Raw genomic sequence first — 22,253 nt, forward strand, 5'->3', positions numbered from 1 at the left:
CATATGAGTTGTCCTTTTTTTAGCTATTTTATGGAATGATATCTGGATAGACATTGAAATTCGGACCAAAGAGATTTAATTATTTGAGAAGAGACGCTAAGCAGTTTGACGGGAGGGAGAGGAGAAGTTAAGAATTAAGACAAACAAGACGGAATGTTTGATGCTGCAAAGCCCTAAAGAAGACCAGTGAAAGATGTTTGCTTATGTGGACGCGATCATATCGTGGAGAGTTACTGTCAAGAATGAATTGAATTTTATTTCTCTGACCTCCAAATGATTAACATGGTTAATAGTTGCATAATTATTTGATAAGGGCATAACGAATACGATGTCGGGTTTGGTTTTTGTTACTTTCATCTTGGTCGCGACTCTATGCTTCGATAATTTGCCTGCTTTTTGTTCCGTTCAACTGTTATGAAAATGGAAAATATGAAGAAGTACTTCAAGGCGCTCATCATCATCTCGCTCGTGTCACTTATCGAGATACTTCTGCTCCATTATCCCCGAGATCATGCAAATTGGACAAGAACGCTCAAGGAATGTCCTAACCAACTTCCGAACATGAGTCTGATGGAACTCTCCAAACTCTCGCAAGCATTGAGCCAGTTGAAGCCACCAGAAGTTGTTCCTCCGCAACCTCTGGGAAGGAAGCAATCAATGGACAACCAGGTGAAATCATTAACAAAACCGAAGCCTCCTCTTGTCAAAGAGATACTTGCATCGAAACTTAAGAGAAGCATAGCCAAAATTGAATATGACGTTCTGAACATGGATGTCGGTGTAACGTTGGACGCCATTACTGCATTTCCCCTTGAAGAGAATCGCCTCATCCACAAGATTCAACGAGCTCGAGTGCATCCCAATGATGGATGTGTCATCAGAATAGCCAAGTACTGCGCAAACCGTTGTGATCACTTGCTGCAAAGGAATCACTCAAGGGAATGGGCACCATTTCAATGTGATTTTTCCAAATCTTGTCGTCTGGAAACACGTTTCGTCAGTTACCTCTCGACCGAAATTATGAAATCTGTTGATGTGCTTCTTTTGATTGACTCGCTCCACGAAGGACTGCAATTGAAGAGGCTGATAGGCATACGTCCTCCTGGACAACTCTGGGTTCTGTATGGCAGAGAGAGCCCTATCCATGATGCCGATTATGCCCCTGAAGGTCTAACTGGAAACCCTTATAACCTTACAATGACCTACTCTGTGGACGCTGATATATATTTTCCATATTGCTTTATCAAGGAAAGCCATTCTCACTCGGATCTGATGCCAAGTATACCAAAGAAAACTAAATTGATAGCATGGATGGCTTCTAATTGTCGTCTCTTATCTTGGAGGAGAACCGAGCTTGTCAGGGAACTTCGGAAACACATATCAGTTGATACGTATGGCAAGTGTGGCACCAAGGGCAGTCTTTCTTTGCATGAGGCTGGACAGATTCTTCCAAAGTACAAGTTTTATCTGGCTTTTGAGAGCAGTGACTGTCGAGATTACATCACCGAAAAAATATGGAGGACGTGTCTTCTCCAAGGTATTGTGCCCATTGTCTTTGGGGCAAAACGGGAAGATTACGAGCGAGTGATGCCGAGGAAATCCTTCATTCATCTCGAAGACTTCAGCAACATGAGTGCGTTCGTTGATTATATTCACCATTTAGACTCCGATGAGGAGGCGTACATGAAATATTTCGACTGGCGAAAAGAAATTGAGATAACCTGCCTATCGGCCAGGACCTTTTTGATGACTGCCCCTGAGGCCAATTTGTGTTATCTGTTCAAAAAACTTATCCATCTAAACCTCAGTCCGGAATCATCATGGAAGCATCGTACCCCAGACTTTTCTTCATGGTGGAAGGGGCAATGCCGTGAGGAATACTCTCCGAAAAATGTATTAGGATTTTCTATAAACCTCTCTAAGACTGAGCAAAGGATAAAACGTGTTCGATAGTTTAAACTACTTAATTGTTAGTCATTTATTTATTTATTTATTCATATATTCATATTCCACAAATTCTAAAGTACGTTTCATAATAAATCATTTTCAGTAGAATATACATCATCTGCATATATAGTTTTTTTTAAACGTACCAATAAAATTAAACAAAAGTGGAGGGGCCTATTAAAATGCGAAGCTTGTAAGATGTAGACCCCTATTGAGATTATATTCAAGGGTAATTATGATATGAATATAGTAAAATAATCAGCAAAATTCTATAAACTTGTGTAGATATAAACACTACAATACAAAGGTGTATACAAAATTACATATCAACTTTAGAATAATCAACACTACCGTGGATATGATTAAATCAGTATGAATTCTGAAGAAACTTTTTGATGAGAAATTTAAATCGATTCAGAGTAGATGCCTCTTTTATTACTCTGTCTAGAAAATTCCAGATTTTAAGGACATTAATGATACGTTTCTGACGCAATAATTCATCCGTATGAACTCTTGATGGCATATTACATATTATCCTCTTTTTCTGAAGTATAAATACTTTGTTGAGCCCCATTTGAGAGGCATTTTTCCATGCTAGAATCCCATAATTAAGATACGGTAGAATATATGCACAATACAACATGGATAGCGCCTGTGCTGGAAGAAAAAAATTTTAAATTTGTTGGTGACTCAAATATTTCTTGCAACAGTTATGCAAATATTGTTGATATGAGCATTCCACGTAAATGTGTTATCAATAGTAAGACCTAATAATTTTGTTGCTTGTAATTCATTAATTTCAGTATCATCTAAACGTATTTGATGTGGCAGATGTTTCAATGAATAACTAAAAAGCATGTAACTTGTTTTTTGCAGATTTAATGACAGTTTGTTGGCTTTAAACCAATTTGTTACTTTTTTAATTCAGCATTCATAGTGCTCACAAGTAAATGTGGATCATGATGTGTGTAAACAATATTGGAATCATCAGCAAAGAGAATGAGAGAACACGACATGAATTTTTCATATCATTAACATAAAGAATATCAGAGGGCCAAGAATAGTACCTTGTGGAATTCCACGGGCAACTGGCTTTGTTGGAGATTCTGATTCATTTACGGTAACAAACTGATTTCTATGAGTAAGATAACACCTGAACCATTGTAACGCTGTCCCTCTGATACCGGAATTTGATAGCTTACATAAAAGTGTTTCATGATCTCTTGTATCAAATGTTTGATCATGTTGATGAACATGTACTGTTGCTAAAATGATCACGGAAATTGTAGAACATAATGAAGTTGGTGAATTACAGGGGGCGTTGGAAGGAAAGTGCAATAAATCGCATGTATATCTTTTATGTACCTTTAAGGTAAGGAAAATGTGATACATCAACATGCTTACCTACCCATGGACTATGAATACATTAGGCCTACATAATGAAAATATAAAGAGATAAGCAAAACAGGATTCATTATTAGTACTTTTAATTCAGCTAGGACTTCTGGGTCTAAAAGTTATAACTTCACCCGGTTTTTATTCCTTATGTCTCGAAAGAGGCATAAATATTTGTTTACAAATTGCCTGGCCACAAAATTGCAATGATGGTACAAAATGGCATCCATTTTGAAAAGCGATAAAAGGTTTTCATGTGATGTCGTCACTTCGTTAATGTATACATGTAGGATGACCCATTCCAGATGCAATAACTACAATAAGCATTTCTGAAACCTGACATGCTGAAGATCTTGCACTGGTTGAATACAACCATCAATACAACCATCAATTTCATTTATTATTTCTGAGCACTATACAGTGGTTACTTACAAAACAGAAGGAGTCCATATTGAGTATTCAACTTGCTGTAAGACTACTATGCAGTTGATCTTACGAACATGCATACATGGGATTTCTCCTCTCCGCTCACTATTTCGTTTAAAAGAAAAATATTCTTAAAAATTGTTACGACCTATTACTGTTTTATTTATTTCATACGTAGCTTATATCATTTTTTTTTCTTTTGGAATATACCTTTTTTTCTTTTGGAATGAAATTTGTTGCTTTGGGGTTTTCGCAGGTCTCAGGAAGGCAAGTGTTATAGCACAATTGAATTGACTAATTGCGATCCATGTTGCATCTGCACTTTGTTTGTTGGGCGAACCAGTAACCATCAGGATCTTTCTTTCAAATTTCATTTTGTCTCAAACCTTTGTTGTATTAATTTATTGAATTACTTAAGAGGAATTATTACTGTGCAAATATGGTAATGAATTACCAGCGCCATTTCTAGGAATAAACAGACGTATGACCTTCCAGTGTATATAAAACTTGAACTGTTTATTATTATTTGGCCAAAAGAATTGTCTCTGTCCTTTGCCTATTCGTAAACAGCATCATTTGGCCAAGTCCTGAAATTGTTCTCTTGTTTCTACTAGAATATTTTACAATCTTTTTGGTATCTTAAATGCTTTAGAATCATGGATTTGGGTGATTGAATGATAATTGTATTGATTGATTGATTGATTGATCGATTGATACGTGCATTGAATTGAATGAATTATTTGTGGCTATTATTCTTAATATCAAAACATTACAAAATTCAATTCAATACAGAAGGAGTTTGTATTGGACGATTTTCAACTATAGTAAGATCGTCAACATATTTAAAGTGCGGTAAAGATTCATTCTGACATGCATCACTAAACATGATCAAAAATATTATCGGGCCTAATTTTGTGCCTTGAGGCACTCAAGCATGATTTGTAATATACAAAGACAATACGCCCTGATGTTTAACAGATTGTGAACCAGTTTTCTTACGTTAAATTCACTTAATGTTCGAATCAGAATATTATGGTCAAGTCGATCGAAGGCTTTGGAACAGTCTGTGCAAACAACAGTAGATATTGGTTTAGATTTTTCAGAGTTGTTCAATACACAATGCAATAATTTTACCAGATGGGTATAGTTGATAGACCTTGTCTGTTTCCGAATTGATGAATGTCAATGTGTTTAGAAATATCTTCGTTTAACCATTTTGTAATGAAAATGATTCTGCAATTTTAGCGAATTGACATGTAAGAAAGAGATATAGGTCGAAGTTATTTAATAGTCGGTGGTTGTGACTTGGAAATGGGAATAAAAGAATCGCTATATTACAATCATATTATTAATTAAGGTAATTTAGTAATTATTATTTTTGATTGATTATTTCATTGATTGATTGATTGATTGATTATTGATGATTGATTATTTGATGGATTGATTGACAGATTGATTGATGTTTGGGTATTATTCCTACATTTGAAGAAGCAACGTTATTCCACTTTTCATTAATTGTAAAAATTGTGAATTTGACTGCTAATTCAAATTAAACGTCCTCTTTCGGTGATGTTATCTTTCTCAATAAAGAGTCTTTTAAAAGTTGAACTTTTTTCAGAATAATTTATGAATACTAGTTACAACAGCAAAGAGTAATTAAGACATAATTACATGTATTTAAGTATACCCCTGCCGTGAAGTAAAATAAAAGATAGCTATGATACAAACAACCAGTAAAATAGTGCATGAAAACTATGCCCAACAATTTCTTAAGCAACTGCATCATCCCTTTTTTTATTATTATTTTACTCACACCCTCTTCCCGCCCACTCTCTCTCCCACCGTCTCTGTCTGTCTCTCTATCTGTCTATCGGTCTCTCCCTCTCTATCCCCCCCTCTCTCTCTCTCTCTCTGTGTGTTACTATAATTATTTTCTAATCGCTGTTGATAATGATAAATTGTGCGAGTGATCTGCACTCACATGACAACAGAAATGTGTTGTTTTTTCGTAATTTTGCAAAAGGATAAAAGCATAACATTGCATAAATCCATAGAATATGCTATATTCCTATATATAAACAGGATCTAAGGAAATATATATCAAGTAATTATCATTCCGTCTTCACTTCGTTTCATTTATTTAATTATTATAAAGAGTTTTGATTTCAATGGGTTGTTTTCTTTTCATCGCTCAGTTAAGTAAAGAACTATTTCCTGTTTTTTTTTATCTCTCCCTCTCTGATCCAACTAATACCTTTCATGATACTGTAAAGAATCACAGCCAAATGCAGCTATCTGCACAGTGTTTGATATCTCCATGTATGTTCCGATTCTTGAAAACAGTTCAATGTTTAGAATTTTCATCTCAACACTGTTTGGCCTGGGCTCCGTAAGACAATGATTGGCGATCAATCGCTAACTGAATTAGCCTATCGGGATCATCCTTGCATGCGCACTTTGCTAAGCAGACTGGCGAGGAACCAATCAGAATTGTTCTTTCATATTAGAAATTAATTGCTAACATTTGTGTTACAGGACCTAGGTCTAAAGTCTGGCCAAAAAGGGTTGATTCATTGCGAAGATATTGCATGTCGATTAATTATTAACACGCGGGCGACGCACAGACAAAGTTGAATATTAACTAACCCGTGTTGACTAATAGGACAAAACTTAACAAATATATGCCGTGAAAATAGACTCTTTACAAGACATTTATTATCCAATAACGATCAAAATGGTTTGTAGCTCATGCTTTTTCGGAAAAAATTTAATAATCTGGAGATGAGAGGGGGAGAGCATTACTGCTTGAAATCTCCTGAGATTGTTATCCAATTTGATTTGCACACACGATCAAACTGTTGTGTTTATACATTTTCGTGTCGATGCTACGGCTTGATGAAGGCTAGATTCTGGACCTGACAATGTCAATAATTAATGAAATATGCGACCTTTCTTTTTGTATTCCATCATAATGTTTGGTCGCCATTTTGAATACCCGTTGGAGCGCGCGAATAACACATACCAATTGGTACATCTGATAATACACACCTTAATAATATGGATGACTAACATGACTAATTGATACCATTCGGAATCATGGATTGATATTGTAGACTATACGGAATCTCTATATTTGAGTGGTATTTTAAAAAGAGGACTAAAAAGACTTTTGTTTCAAGGAAGCACATTTTAAACGCGTTCCCCAACAACAACTCTCCACGACAGGGGACTCATTTTTATAAACCATCGAGCAGCCGTGATCATCGACCATGAGCCGCATCGTCCAAGCCCTCATTGCCATCGCCATCTTCCTATTTGTCGGCATCTTGATCTTCGTGCCTTCGATGGTGATAACCATCGAGCCCTTCTCCAACTGGGGCCAGTTCGAGCCCGTGGTCTGCGGCGAGATCGTGGAGGATGAGCGCATCAATTGTTACCCTGACATGGACCGGCCAACGGCCCGTCAGTGCGAGAGCAGGGGATGTTGTTACCAGAGGATCACCTGGGATCGCCTGAACAAGATCCCCGAGTGCTACTTTCCCCTAGGGGTTGGTTACCGGGTCATAGGGGACAGGAAGGACATCTCTGAAGGGTTTCAGCTAGAGCTCTTCAGGTTGCACACCCCAAGGTTCTTCTACGAGGAAGTTGAGAACCTGAGGTTTAGAGCAGAGTTCTACAAGGAAAACATCCTTCATATGAAGGTATATACTTCCATGCATCATCAAATCTACCATTCATATTTTCATTTTATTTTACCTTTTTTATATATTACTAATTAAAAACTTTGAGCTAAATTGTTTATCGAGGTTATTCAATTTTCAACCACCAGCATGATGCTACTATTACTACTACAACTACCAGTACAGTAGTAGCATTTTTAGTAGTAATTGTAGAAGTGGCTGTAGTAGTAGCAGAAGTAGCAGTAGTAGTAGAAGTAGTAGAAGTAGTAGTAGTAGTAGTAGTAGTAGTAGTAGTAGTAGTAATAGTAGTAGTAGTAGTAGTAGTAGCAGCAGCAGCAGCAGTATAAAAGAAGTGGTAGTAGTAATATCACACTCTAAAAACACTGAGTAAAACTTTACCCAATATTTTGGGTAGGATATGCGAACATGCATGTTTGCTGGGTGTTTTTTTTAACCCCGTATTGGGCTATTTCAACGCAAAATTGCGTAAAAATTACCAAATATATATTTGCCCGACCAACATGCATATTCCCATTTACCCAATAGTGGGTAATTTTTTTAGAGTGTAGTAATAGAAATAGTAATAAAAGTAGTAATAACAGTTTGTGGTGTCCAGTATTACATTACGTAGGCAATCGGTGTAGTAAAACTAGTAGTAGTAATAATAGGAGTTGGATGATTATGGGGAGGATTATTAGAAATAGAAAAACATTGGTCACAGTAAAAAGGGTTGATGGTAGAAGATGTAAAAGAAGTAGATGTAGGAGTAGTAGTAGTAGTAGTAGTGATAGTAGTAGCAGTAGTAGTATTAGTAGTAATAGTAGTAGTAGTAGTAGTAGTAGTAATAGTAGTAGTAGTAGTAGTAGTAGTAGTAGTAGTAGCAGTAGTAGTAGTAGTTGTTGTTGTTGTTATTGTTGTATTATTATTAATATCATTATTATTAGTAGTAGTAGTTGTAGTCATAGTAGTAGTAGTAGTAGTCGTAGTAGTAGTAGTAGTAGTAGTAGTAGTAGTAGTAGTAGAGTGGAGTAGTAACAGTGGTAGTAGTTGTAGTAGATGCAGCAACAACAATAGTAGTAATAAAAGTAGTAGTAGTAGTAGTGGTAGTAGTAGTAGTAGTAGTAGTAGTAGTAGTAGTAGTAGTAGTAGTAATAGTAGTAGTAGTAGTAGTAGTAGTAGTAGTAGTAGTAGTAGAAGTAGAAGTAGTAGTTGTTGTTGTTGTTGTTGTAGTTGTTGTAGTTGTTGTAGTAGTAGTAGTAGAGTAGAAGAGTCGAGTACGAACAGTGGTAGTAGTTGTAGTAGCAGCAGCAACAACAACAGTAGTAGTAGTAGTAGTAGTAGTAGAGTATGAGTAGTAATTTCTCATATTTTCACCCTCACTAATTTACATTCTTAACAAAATTGATCCTTCACTTTACTGTTTATTGGAATTTAAAATATACCATTTATAAAAATTTGAAATAACAAGAATCTTCATCCATATCAACTGTCAAAAATATAATACATTGACCAAAAAAAATCCCTCGAAGTACAAAACCACTTCTTTGAAGAAGAAGCTTTGATAAATACCTAGGTATTTATCTTGTCATGTACAAAGCTTTACCTAGTCATGTACAAATCTTTAAAAATCGATCAAAACCTCATCATAACCAAATACAAATAATGAAGCGATTTTAACTGGCTATCATCAAACTTAAACTTGTAAAATTATTGCCATAGACTTTATTATCCAGTGCAGAAATGGCGAAAATATAAAATGTCATCCCACCAAAAGAAAAAGAAGAAGAAGAGAGGTACATGTGACTGTTGTGACATTCTTTGCATTTATAGCTATGCAGGATTGGAGTTTCCTCTGTTTACAAAAAAAAAATGGGTGACACGATTTTTCCTCCAGAAAATTACAAAATCTACAACTTTACAATTGAATAAAGTTTTAAGTCATTGGAGAAGGATGATGTTTTGAAGTTTGGATGTTTCTGTCTTGTTCCCGACATAAAATATGTCGGGAAATTCCTAAAATATCAAATAAAATATTTGTAATGTAAGCATAACCTGAACAAAATCTGATGACGCGAAATAACCTACAGCACGTACTGCGCTAACGCTTTTTCATATTTTAAGTTCAATTCAATTCATTTCATTTTATTTCACTCCATAAAAATAACTATAATATACAGGTAAATAAGAAATTACAAAATGACACGAAAGAACAATACAAAGTAGCGAAAATGAAAATACAGTAAAATAGTCATGATAGTGTATAAAACAGGCTTCGTGTATGGACTGTCGTTAAAGATCTGTTGGATCTTAGTCGTTCCAATCCGGTAAAGAAAGAAAAGAAGGAATACAGAATAATATAGAAAAAAAACATACTAGGGAAAACAAACATTCACAAAGTTTTAATGAAACTAAGTATTTGCCTTTCTAGAAAACGATAGAAAAAAGGTAAAGGACTAGCGTGTGTGGAGGGTCACAGAAAATCGACAGGGGAAATTAGTGAAAATAAGTGTAGGAGAAGGGCAAACACATAAATTATAGTAATGTTACAGTTACTTAAAGGACAAGTCAACTCCAACAAAAATTTTATTCGAATAAAAAGAGAAAAATCCAAATTAAGCATAATACTGAAAATTTCATCAAAATCGGATGTAAAATAAGAAAGTTATGACATTTTGAAGTTTCGCTTAATTTCACCAAAAAAACCCAGATATATTCATTTATCTATTCAGGATATAAACATGATCAGCACAGCTGTTTTACATCATGGTCCTGATATAACAGGTTAAAAATTTGAATATACATGTATAAAAAAAATCATCAAATCTTTTTAATGCAAACATAACCTGAACAAAATCCTTGTCGGTATGCAAATGAGAAGACTGATGACATCACTCACTCACCATTTATTTTGTATTTTATTATATGAAATGTGAAATATTCCAATTTTCCAACTGTTCTGAGAAACAAAGATTAATTCCACCCTGAACAAGTGGAATTAGCATTGTTCAATAATATATGGTTGGTTAAATCAAGTTAGTCCTTATTGTCTGTAAAAAATGAAATATTGTATAATTCAAACAATAAAAAACAAAAGAAATAGTCAGTGAGGGACATTATCGACTGTGTAATTTCCATGTCACTGAGTTGTGCATATGACTGTTTTGTGGAAAATAAGTGAAACTTTAAAATGTCATAAATTTCTTCTTTTACATCCGATATTGATGAAATTTTCAGCATAATGTTTTTTTCTCTGTTTTTATTCAAAGATACATTTTTTGGGGGTGGACTTGACCTTTAATTGTACTGACGTTGAAAACTATTAATATAAAGGATAAACTCTTTTCAAGCGTGGGGGAAGCCGGGGAATAGAATTATGCATCAAAGGTTATTAAGCACACAATCACATTTCTATATATACGATCATTTCCTGCGGAATATGTCAGAGCTCGTCCGTATGTTGCATTTTTTTGTAAATCAATGGATACATGATACTGAATGGCACGAAGGTATACCACACATATGTGATATATGTAAATCCACTTGTTATGTGTTCGTTGCATGTTTAGAAAGCGATAAAAATCAGTAATTGTTTGCCCGTTTTATAGACGATGACTCAAAGACTTGTAATGACGTACCGTATAAAGATCGACTCTAAATGTTTACATTGCTCCACTACCCAATGTTTGTCGTTTAGTAGAACAAACCTATCAAATATACGACAGCTAAGAACATCACGTATAAAGAATATAGTAGCACAAGATGAAGCAACAGTATGTTATTAAATGTAAAAATTTATATTTCAAATCGAAAGTGTAACATCAAAGGATCAAAGTTTAAATACTTCAGAAGATTAATGATTGGCTGAGCAATTGATATGTCACTGAAAGCGCCTTATGGGAAAAGCGCAGTATAAGTACTAAGAAATAATGTTGATAATGATTATAATAATATGACTGAATATTAGCATTAAGTGCCATGAGATCTAAAAAGGGAGATAAATATATATATATATATATCGAGAATTTGCATCGGCCTCTTCCTTTCTAAGTCACACAAACACATACATCCTTATATATATAATAGGATTAGTAACAAATCAAATTATCATAAAATCTTTAAGTTAATGTAATACACGCTGAATCTTGCTAGTCATAGTCAGGGACGAATCCGGGATTCCCCCCCTCCCCCTGGATCTGCGCCTGGTCATTTTACCATCGAAGTAGGGCCATGATTGTCCATTTATACATTCAATAGGCCTTCTACTAATTATTATTTTGTTACAAATTTTCTGATTATCATTATTATCACTATCATCTATACTATTATTATCATCATCATCATCATAATAAGCATTACGATCATTATCATTGTCAATTGTTTAATAATATGACCATTTCCATACTTATAAACATAATCAAAGTATTCGGAATCAATCCCAATTCATTACTATATCATATGACTTTGATCATTATTCAATACTTGATATTATATCAATGGTATCATAATCATCACTTTTTTTTCCACAATTCGATTATAGATATTCGAGTACCGTTACGTGGACAGGGACGAGATCAGGTTTGCAGAATTCGAAGACAGGAACTGGAAACCACGCTATGAAATTCCTCTTGAATACCCCAAGACCACTCTAAAGAACAGCTGGCCTGAGTATGAGATCCAATACGAAAGGAACCCGTTCACATTCAAGATCATGCGATCGAGGACAAATACACCGCTGTAAGAGATGTAGAATATAACAGGACAGTGGTTGGCTGAGAGCTACGAACTTAATTATAAGATTTATTCTAAAAACAATAATAGTTCATGATAATAATAATGACAACAATAATAGTAAATAATAATGATAATAACAATAATGATAATAATAACAATGGCAATAATAACAATATAATACTAATAGTAGTAATGATAATAATAACAATCACGATAAGAAATAATATTATGCAACATTTATATAGCGCTTAATAAAATATTTCAAAGCGCTCATATTACCGCGTCATTACACTGTTAGAAAATGTTCCTGCAGCAGAGTCTCGAGAACACCTGTAATCTTAAAGGAAATTGGTATTTGGTGTATGGAATCTTACAAACTTCCTTGAATAAAACACCCTTTTCCCCTTTTTTAAACAGACCTGTTCTCTTAGATTGCAGAAAAGGTCATGTTTTATGAATTTACAGAATGATTCTGTTATTGCTTTCTGCAAAATCCTTTTTTTTCTGTAAAATCACGTTTTTTAACAGTGTAGCACTGTTACCGTGAGCATGTTGGGCAGGTTTCAAGGAATTCCTTCGTGCCGAGTACTCATTTACTACAGCTTGGTAGAGAGAGGCAAAATGTAGATAAGCACCTTGCCAAAGGACGCGAGTGCGCCACGGTGAAAACCTGACCTGGTGGTTCAAAGTGGTTGAAATAACATTCTAGTCCGTTCTCATTACGCTTTCTAAAACTTGTTTACTGGAAACCGATTCAGGAAACCACTTTGGAAGATCGCTTTGCTAGCGTTCTCACTTGATCACACGAAAGTGGTTTTCAAAATCACTTCACGTAAAGCGCTCTTGTTGCTATGGAAACGCTCTTAGTGGGGTGAGACGTTTCGCGCGAAATATGAAACCGCAGCATAGGCATTCTACACCTGTTGTGTGGAGTAGCGCGCTCAAAATGTGCGAAGATCGCTTCCCGAAGAACGGTTATGTCCTCACTTATACGCTAAAACCAGTTTAACGAGGCAAAGCGATCTTGAAAACTACATCGCGAGGTGGTTTTCCAAACTGGTTTGGAAGATCGCTTCCAAGACCGCTTTGACCGTTCTCACTACGCGTTAAACTAGTTTCCACTAAACTAGTTTCCAGTATACTAGTTTTAGGAACGTAGTGAGAACAGCCTGTAACAACCCAACAGGCTGATGTTGATCGAAATGATGAATGGTGTTTATGACGAGTTGATTAAGCAATTTAAACCATTGCCGAAAAAGGCACCAAGAGAGAGATAGAGAGAGAGAGAGCAAAAAGTTGGAAGACAAAGGCATTGATACTCTCAGTTGTTGATATGGTTATACTGAAAGAAAATATGTTTGTTTATCATGTTTATTAGCGTTTGCTTTTTTTAGAAAACAATTACGGGAAGAAATTATAATGTTGGTAACTTCCATAAACTTTTTACATATATTCTATACTAATTATATGCCACCTTCATCATAATCGTCTTCTACATGTATATACCTCTTCTATAAACTCTCATTCCTTTCGAAATTTAATCTAAAATTTATTTTCTTTTCTGATCAGGTTGGATACAAACATTGGAGGCTTGGTATTTGAGGATCAGTTCCTTCAGTTATCTGCGAGGATACCCAACAGTATGATGTATGGGTTGGGAGAACACAACAAAAGAAGATTTAGACATGAAGTCAACTGGCACACTTACGGCATCTTTTCTGCAGATAACGACCCTGATGTAAGTATACCATTTAGACTGTTTGAAGTGTTGTGATTTCATTTGGGGAGCATCATCGATGTCAAAATCCTGGATAGAGCTCAAGGTATGCTGATTTCAGACAGCCTAAAAGTTCGTCAGTACCAGGTATTTTGGCAGTGTGAAAGCAAATTACGCACGATCTCCCCGAAAGAAAATACCCGCTAAATAGTTGGTGCTTGTCAAAATTAAGAGAACTTTCGCTTGGATTTTTCCAAGGTCGCGGGTATTTTTGCAGTGTGAAAGCAAAGTACTGCAACTTCTGGCCCAGACAAGAAATAGCAAGGGAAATAATGCATGATTAATCGTAAAGAGAAAACTTCCGATGTTATGGGCAAGTGGATAATAAAAAATATGTGGAATTATTTTTACGTTATGTGCAAGGGGAGAAATTGTGTTGCATAATTTGGGTGTGTTGAAGGCAAATTCCACCCTGAAAAAAAAACTTATTGTAAAAAGAGCATAAAAATAAAAAAAATATGTCGAAGGTTTGAGAAAAATCCATCAAAGAATAAAAAAAAAGTTATTAGAATTTTAATTGTTTGATATGTGACATCATGTACGAGCAGCTTTTCTACGTATCGTATGGTAAAAAATAATAATCCATGAAATGTCATTTTCTCAGAAAATTGAGAATATATATATTTTTTCTGCACCTTCAATATCAATAAACAGCACGTATTCCTAAAAAGAAAACCCAAATAAGACATCACGAACCATTAAATAAATGAAATTTGTACTTTATATATTACAGCTGCTGCTCGTTTATGGCGTCACAAATCAAAAAATTAAAATTCTAATAACTTTCTTAATCGTTAATGGATTTAATTCAATTCAATTCTTTATTCCATTTCCATTCAAAACATAATACAAAGTAATATAAAGTAATACAAATCAAATACAATTTTACAGACGAGCATTCTTACTTCGTAAAACAAAACAAAAAACAGTATATTGAGCATAAATGGAAATGAGGGGAATTTTCCTCGAACCATCACGAATTTTTTGTTACTAATTTTTCTGTGATTTTTACAACACACTTTCCTTCAGGATAAACTTCCCCTTTAATATTTACCGATATATCGAATAATAATTTCCGTGGTACCATTTAAGCTTTGCGTGGTCGATGTGACCTCGACTGATCTATATAATTCAGCCAGGCAGAAAATAAATTTATATAACCCTGCTGACATGATAGGTCATAGATTCTTTCCTCTTTTTATTCTTTTGTGTGCGTTTCTGATATGATACCCGCAACTGAATAGTAATAATTTTTATACATTGTAATTGACATGTTTTCAAAAAAAAATATGTAATCTGATCTGATTTTGTCATGTATTCGTGGATGCCTCTTTCTGGTAGTCCCTGTAGTTTAATTGGACTAGCATGTTAGAAATTCATGTTGTAACATTTATCGCTTGTCAAAAGTATTCTGGAAGTAATAATATTGACCACACGTAAGCAAGAACTTTAATTAGGTTTTCTCGGATATTTTAATTGTATATTTATTTCGTATTATGTGTCTTAATTGTATATACATGTAATGTGATTTTTAATATGTACGCATGGACGTTCAGAAGAACAGCAATATTGGCTGTAGTTCGTTTATAAATGCCTCTTAATTTACCATTTTGTTTACCGTGTTGAAATAAAATAAATGAAATGAAATGAATAGAAAATTATTTTTGTTTAAATAAAGAGCATAGTTGCAAAACATGCAAAAGGGGTTGGGTCCATTTTTCATCAAATTTGATTTTTTTTTCTCAATGTATAGATTTTTAGTTGCTCTATAAGATGATAACATAGAAAAGTTGAAATTCCCATTAAAAAGTGAACAAAAATGGCAAAGAAAAATCACTTTTTTCAAAAGGGGTTAGGTGAATTTCAGTTTGGTTGCAAAGGGGGTTAGGTTCACAAAGATTTTTCTGGAAAAGAATATTTTAAAAAATATGAAGACAGGTATATTTCTTTTTATACCAAATCTCATATTCGAATGGTAGGGTGTCATAAAATTTTGTTTCGCATAAGAATATTGCAATATGGGGGAATTTAAAAAAATATGATTTTCTTGAAGTGGACCTAACCCCTTTTGTAACCAACTCTCTTGAAGAGCTAATTTGTCAAAACGGGTTAGGTCCATTTTTTATAAATTTTATTGTTTTCTGTCTCAAAACCTATTGATTTTTAGTCGCTATAATGATACCAAAGAAAATTTGAAATTCACATTAAAGCGATAATAAAAGTGGCAAAGAAAAATCACTTTAAAAAAAATATATAGAAAAAAATTGAAGACAGGTAGATTTCTTTTATAACCAATTTTATGTTCAACTAGGGTATTACTTCATGACAATTTAGTTTCTTGTATGGATATTGCAACAAGTAAGAATAAAAAAAAACATGATTTTTCTCGGAATGGTCCAAAGTGGACCTAACCCCTTTTGCAACCAAACTCTTCATATAATACAGTAATTTATTTGTAAATGACATTCATAATCTACAATTGCATGCAGTTAATGATACAACAGATACAAATGACTAATAATATACAGGTTGAAATTGAAACGGCAATTTGTGATTGTGCAGTTTTTGTCCACCTGTTGAACAAAGTTTCATTCGGAGTCTGTGCCCGCAGACTTAAAAGATCATGGGAGGAAGAAGTGGACTGAAGGGCTGTTTCACCACCCCCCACACACACACACATTTTTTTTTAAATATAAATGTACCAGAACCTAGAAACTTACCAATATTACTGTGATTTTCTTGCGCAGTCAGCACCCCCCCCCCCTCCTTCCCCGACTTGCGCCCCAACCCAGTCCACTTTCAAAACTGTTCCCATAATGATCGCAAATATTAATAAACATTCCCGGGAGAGACGGATATAACCCATCCCCCTCAAAATTTGCAATCTTGTACTGCAGCTTTATGTAAGAGGTATTCCCATCTCAACCCCCCCCCCTTCCCTCCAACCACGGTCGTTACGAATAGTTCAAACCAGTTAACATGTTATATCAGCGCCTGTAACGTTTCTGTATTATATTTAGTTGCGTAGTGATTCAGTGATCCCTCCATTGATGAGGTTGACGTAAATCAATTAAGATTGTTTGACATCACTCTTTGAAAATTATTTTTTTTCAGGAATAACAACAAAATGTTCATTCTCCCTTCATTTTTCTTTTACCAGGAAAATCAGTACAAGAATCTCAATGGGCATCATCCATTCTTCATGGCCGTAGACGACCTTGGAGATGCCTTCGGGGTGTACTTTGCAAACAGTAACGCACAGGGTAGGATGTCGTCATCATTGACATCGTTATCATTATGATTTTCGTCTAAAAACATCACCATCATCAGCAGCAGCATCATTATCTTTATGATTATCGTTATCAACGCAAGTACTTTTAGAATCATCATCGTCATCCTCAGTAATCATTATCATAATTTATGTAATGGTCTCATCATTTCTATCGTCACTATATCATCATCATCCTCCTCATCATCATCATCATAATGAAATCATTATGGACAAAATTATATTCGAGCTTACTGGAATTTCTCTAAACGATATCCAACTAAATCAAAGACATGGCTACTTTGCAAATCGTAATAAAATGTAATGCTTTTCTATATCCATTAAAAGGCCTAAACCGCTTCTCGCTACTCGATGCAATAATCTTTCAACTGATCCATAAAAAACTACCTTCATCATCCATGATATACTGTTAGAAAAGCAATTTCAATACAATCGACAAACATCCATGTTTTAACGGTATACCGTTAGACTCTCCCGCTAAACTAGTCACTTTAACAGTAAACTGTTGGATTCCAAGTGAATGGAACGCATACATGACTAACAATATGTCATCAATAACAAGGAAATCATTTATGAGTTGTTTAAGAGCAAACTATCTCAAAAGGGTAAATTCTTTGCTTCGTCCAATTACGACACAGTTTTGAAAAAAAATATAACGGCCCTGCTGCGGGCATATCGCAACAGTTTTTCTTTTCCTTTGTAAAGTAACACAATCAATTAAAAACATCAGCAAGCATCTGTTAACAGAAAACTTGCCACTACACTTTGCGACTACGAAAGATCTTTGACGGCACCGCTAGTTTGAAAAAAAAATCGCGCCTTTTACCCCTGCTCGCCTTTGCCCGATCAAACTCTTTTTTAAATCTTTTAAAACTCTTTTCTTGTCCATGTTTTCTCTTTTTCTTTCTTATCATTATGAATTCGCGCGTCATATCAATCCACAATGCGTCTACTTTCTTGGTTCATCCTTCCTTCACCATGTTTAACAATATTCATTTAACCCTTCAATCCGAGTACTTGTTTTGTCCTTATGCATATATACACCGAGAAACCCAAGTCTGCTCATGCATGATTGTCTGATCCGTTTAAGTTGGTCGCTAATTAAACATAAGAACCTTCAATACTATTCAATGTTAATACAGTCTTTAAATACAATTTGCCTATACCTACCATGGCTCTTCTAAACATCATGGAACTCTCATGTAATGTCAGACTCTTTTTATTCGATATTTTTAATCAATTTCATACAGTTGCGATCATTAATTTGGTTGGTAATTCGAGCATGTAGACATCGAATAGATTGATCAAAATGACCAAAGCAGCGTAAAGAAATCATCGATCACACACCACATTGCTGACCAACTTTTTCAACCTCACGAACTATATGTTTACTTAAATTCTTAACATCTTGACTCTACATTGTCAGGAACCAATCTCCCTTTTTTCCTGGTCTGGTCTTTACAAACGGGTGGTTTCCACAATACCTTCATTCCATCAAGTATGCCGACATCAACGACAATTGGTTTACTCTTGATTACATATAATCAGTGCTCAATACAATTGATCGCTAAAGTCAATCTTCGCACCAGTCTGTAAGCCGCTTATTTAATGCACGGACACTGGCCACCACTGCTCAAGACCAGTCGAGACGTGGTCAACTTTTCGGTTTACTTCCAAATTTGTCAACTGCCAATTCGTCCTATTGCCAACTCGTCTACTATCATTTGGTCTACCATCAGCTCGTCCACTGTCCACTATCCACATGGTTTAAATGCCGATTCGTCCACCCTCCGTTTGGTCTAATAACCAGTTGGTATAATAGCCATTTAGTCCAAATACCAATAGGTGTAATTGGACTGAGGGTTAATTGTGTAAAATTAATGGAAATGGAATGATTATTAGACCATCTGGTTACGAGACGGAATGGTCATAGACGAAATGGTGAATAGACGAGGTGTTGATTGGATCAAATGGTTGTTAGACGAAATGTTGATGAATGGAATTGCAAAGTAGACCATATGGTGAGTGGACGAGTTGGCAGAGGACGAATTGGTAATTTATCAACTTTTCATTAGGAATTTTTCGCTACTGGAAGCACGACACATTCAGAAACACATTAACTATATTGAAAATGCCCGCCCTATTTGAAAGGACAGCTGGGAGGTCTTTGTCGAAAAATGGTGAACCGAACGTAGTTTTGCCTTAAGTTCGGAATGAAACTGCTGTTTTGATTTTCCAATTTTCGACAAAGACTCCTTGACTTCTTTTTTTATAAAAGGGTATTTGACAATGACATTTTCTATGTTCTTGAATTCGTCGTGCTTCGTCTGCGAAACTTCTTACGATGATTTCAAGATCTGTTCAAATTGCAAAAGTAATTTTTCGCCTTTATGTTATGGCAGCAAACATCTCGCCCCATCTTTATTTGCTGTCCTAACCCTGCTTTCTTTTTGTTGTTATTTGTATATTTCGTAGGCCAATAACACATAGTTTTGTATCATTTGGGGAGTAACATTCAGTGGAGATCTCTCGATCATCTTATATTTGCTTACATTTATTTATAATCATATTACAATTTTTGTCGATAAAAAAAGTTTGTTTATTCTCAGTTATGCTGAAAATTGTATTATTATAATGGAAATGAATGCACAAGAATATGAATTATTTCATATCTTTATTTGAATCATTTCAGATGTCATGCTTACGCCTGCTTCCGCAGTAACATGGCGATCTATTGGAGGCGTCTTAGATTTCTGGATATTTACTGGACCGACGCCGGAGATGGTTATCGCCCAATATACTGAGGTACGTCTAAAATAATTGTCTTAATGTGTTACAGATATGGTCTGGGGCACTTGCCGCCCCTAAGAAAAAAGGTGCCAACATCCATTCTATCTCTTTCTCCCACGCACACTCTCCCCCCCCCCCCCCTCTCTCTCATATATATAAATAAATATATATATATATATATACACACACACACACACTCACACAGTCTTGTGATTGGACAATCGGGGACTCACATGTCATTATAGTCGTCAAAGTGGAAACGTGTGTTAATCCACCAACCGTGTTCATTTTTCGGACATACGTGGGCATAGTTCACTATTACAAACCGTGAGTTTACTGTATGGAACGGTTTGAAATGAGATGAGAGATTGATTGGTTTCGTAACGGAGACCGGGGACGTCCCCGGTTGATGGGGTACACATTCACTACTGCACCTCTCATAATAATTGTCTTTCTCTTTCACGTTTGTTAGCTACTTCAATTTGCCGAACCAAGCAAAATTCAGTATATAAAAGATGAAGTGAGTGACAACGTATTTCTCTATTACTTTGTTTTTAATTCCACTAATTGTTGCTCATTTCAGATTATAGGGCGCCCTCACATGCCTCCTTATTGGGCACTGGGATACCAGATCGGCCGTGCGGATTGGAGGAGCGTAGATGAAATCAGACAAGTCGTTGATAACAACGTCGCCGCTGGTGTACCATTCGTAAGTCTTTATGAATAGCAATTTCTGCATAATTATTGGCTCGTAGTCAATCAACTTTCAATAGCTTAAAGCAGTAGTCTTTAACTTGTCTGTCTCTGTAGATTCTTTATACTGCATGCCATACGGGACAAATCCAGATTGAAACTCAATCTTATTCTCAATCTAATTTCCGATTGGTCCCCCAGCACATAGATTGATTTCCAATCTAAGTAATCTAAGTGGAGGTGCCGTGGCCGAGTGGTCTAAGGTGCCTGGCTATACATAGAAAGTCCGGGGTTCGATCCCTGGCCGCGGCACCTATGCCCGTAAGCAATACATTTAATGTACTATGCTCTTTCATCCTGCTTTCAAATAAATGGAAATGCTATATGCATTATTGGTAACTAGGTTGCACTTGTCTAAAAAAAAGTACTTCAGATTTTTTTAAAAAAGAAATATGGCGTTTAGCATGCGCACTGCAAAATGGAAATAACCAATTATGATATTTGTAATAGGCACATATTCCCCGCTTCCCCACTTTCAAAATCGTTCTGATGCCCGTGAATTGAAGGATGATTGTCTCATCAGCATCTTCTTATTTCTTTGTTGCTTTGCAGGATACCATCTATAGTGATGTTAATTACATGAAGGACTTCATGACCTTCACCTTCGATGACGTCACATTTGAAGGGTTACCAGAGTTCGTTCAGGAATTGAACGCAGGCGGAATGAAATACATCATAGCACTGGTAAGAATTGGAATATGGGGCACGTTTCATTGTAGAGTCAGAGTGGGGGTGCGGGTTTGCACAGCGACGTGAGGAGAATCAAGAACAGAAATATCCATTGCCAAATGCCCTTCATGACAATGAACAACCAAGAAGTCTTTGTCGAAAATTGATGAATCAAAATAGCAGCTTGGTCCTTGACCATGGACAAACGACATATTAGCATATTTTCTTTGTCAGCTCCGAAACTTGATAGGAACTGCTGTTCCAACCGATTCTCGACAAGCGCCTGCTAGCTGTTCTTTGTCATTAGACGGGCATTTTCAATATGTTTACCGTGTTCTTGAAATCCCCTGTATACACGTGGCGGAGCGAAAACTCACTATTTTTAACTCGACGACATCTTTATGGAAAGCCGATAATAGACGCATGTGTAGTGTGGTGTAATGATGAATATTATTATCATCCCATCATTATCAATACCATCATCATTATCACCATCTTCCTCATCAACGTCATCGTCTTCATCACAATCATCATTACCTTCACAGTCATCATCATAATCATCATTACCGTTAAAATAATCGCCATCCTTCTCCTCATCATCACCATTGTAATCATCATAATCACCACCACAGTCATCATCATCAACAACATCAACAGCATCATAATCATCGTCATCATAACCATCATCATCATTATCATAGTCATCATCACCAACAGCATCATCATCGTCATCATAATAGCCATCATCAACAGCAAGATCATTGTTTTCTTCCAACTACAACAGTAATTTCATATG

The 22,253-nt window shown here is 35.5% G+C and overlaps 2 protein-coding genes across 2 annotated transcripts in view; both read left to right on the forward strand.

The window, feature by feature from the left end:
* Window positions 1–249: 249 nt before the first annotated feature.
* Window positions 250–2,609, forward strand: LOC121429919. The gene has a single exon (XM_041627180.1). The coding sequence runs from the start codon at window positions 415–417 to the stop codon at window positions 1,951–1,953; it is 1,539 nt and encodes a 512-aa protein (XP_041483114.1). The 5' UTR covers window positions 250–414; the 3' UTR covers window positions 1,954–2,609.
* A 4,116-nt stretch (window positions 2,610–6,725) lies between these two features.
* The window catches only part of LOC121429824 (sucrase-isomaltase, intestinal-like), a 34,688-nt gene continuing 19,160 nt past the window's right edge, over window positions 6,726–22,253 (forward strand). The window contains exons 1-7 of the mRNA XM_041627065.1: window positions 6,726–7,469; window positions 11,986–12,182; window positions 13,749–13,917; window positions 17,117–17,219; window positions 19,938–20,050; window positions 20,619–20,744; window positions 21,341–21,472. Coding sequence (XP_041482999.1) covers window positions 7,038–7,469; window positions 11,986–12,182; window positions 13,749–13,917; window positions 17,117–17,219; window positions 19,938–20,050; window positions 20,619–20,744; window positions 21,341–21,472 — 1,272 coding nt within the window. The 5' untranslated portion in view covers window positions 6,726–7,037. The remainder of the gene's footprint in view (window positions 7,470–11,985; window positions 12,183–13,748; window positions 13,918–17,116; window positions 17,220–19,937; window positions 20,051–20,618; window positions 20,745–21,340; window positions 21,473–22,253) is intronic.

Source organism: Lytechinus variegatus, chromosome 16 (assembly GCF_018143015.1).
Source record: "Lytechinus variegatus isolate NC3 chromosome 16, Lvar_3.0, whole genome shotgun sequence".
Classification (NCBI taxonomy): Eukaryota; Metazoa; Echinodermata; class Echinoidea; order Temnopleuroida; family Toxopneustidae; genus Lytechinus; species Lytechinus variegatus.

Bases quoted from the DNA above. Each gene is read 5' to 3' on its own strand.
- LOC121429919 (XM_041627180.1), top strand. From the start codon at position 415: ATGAAAATGGAAAATATGAAGAAGTACTTCAAGGCGCTCATCATCATC.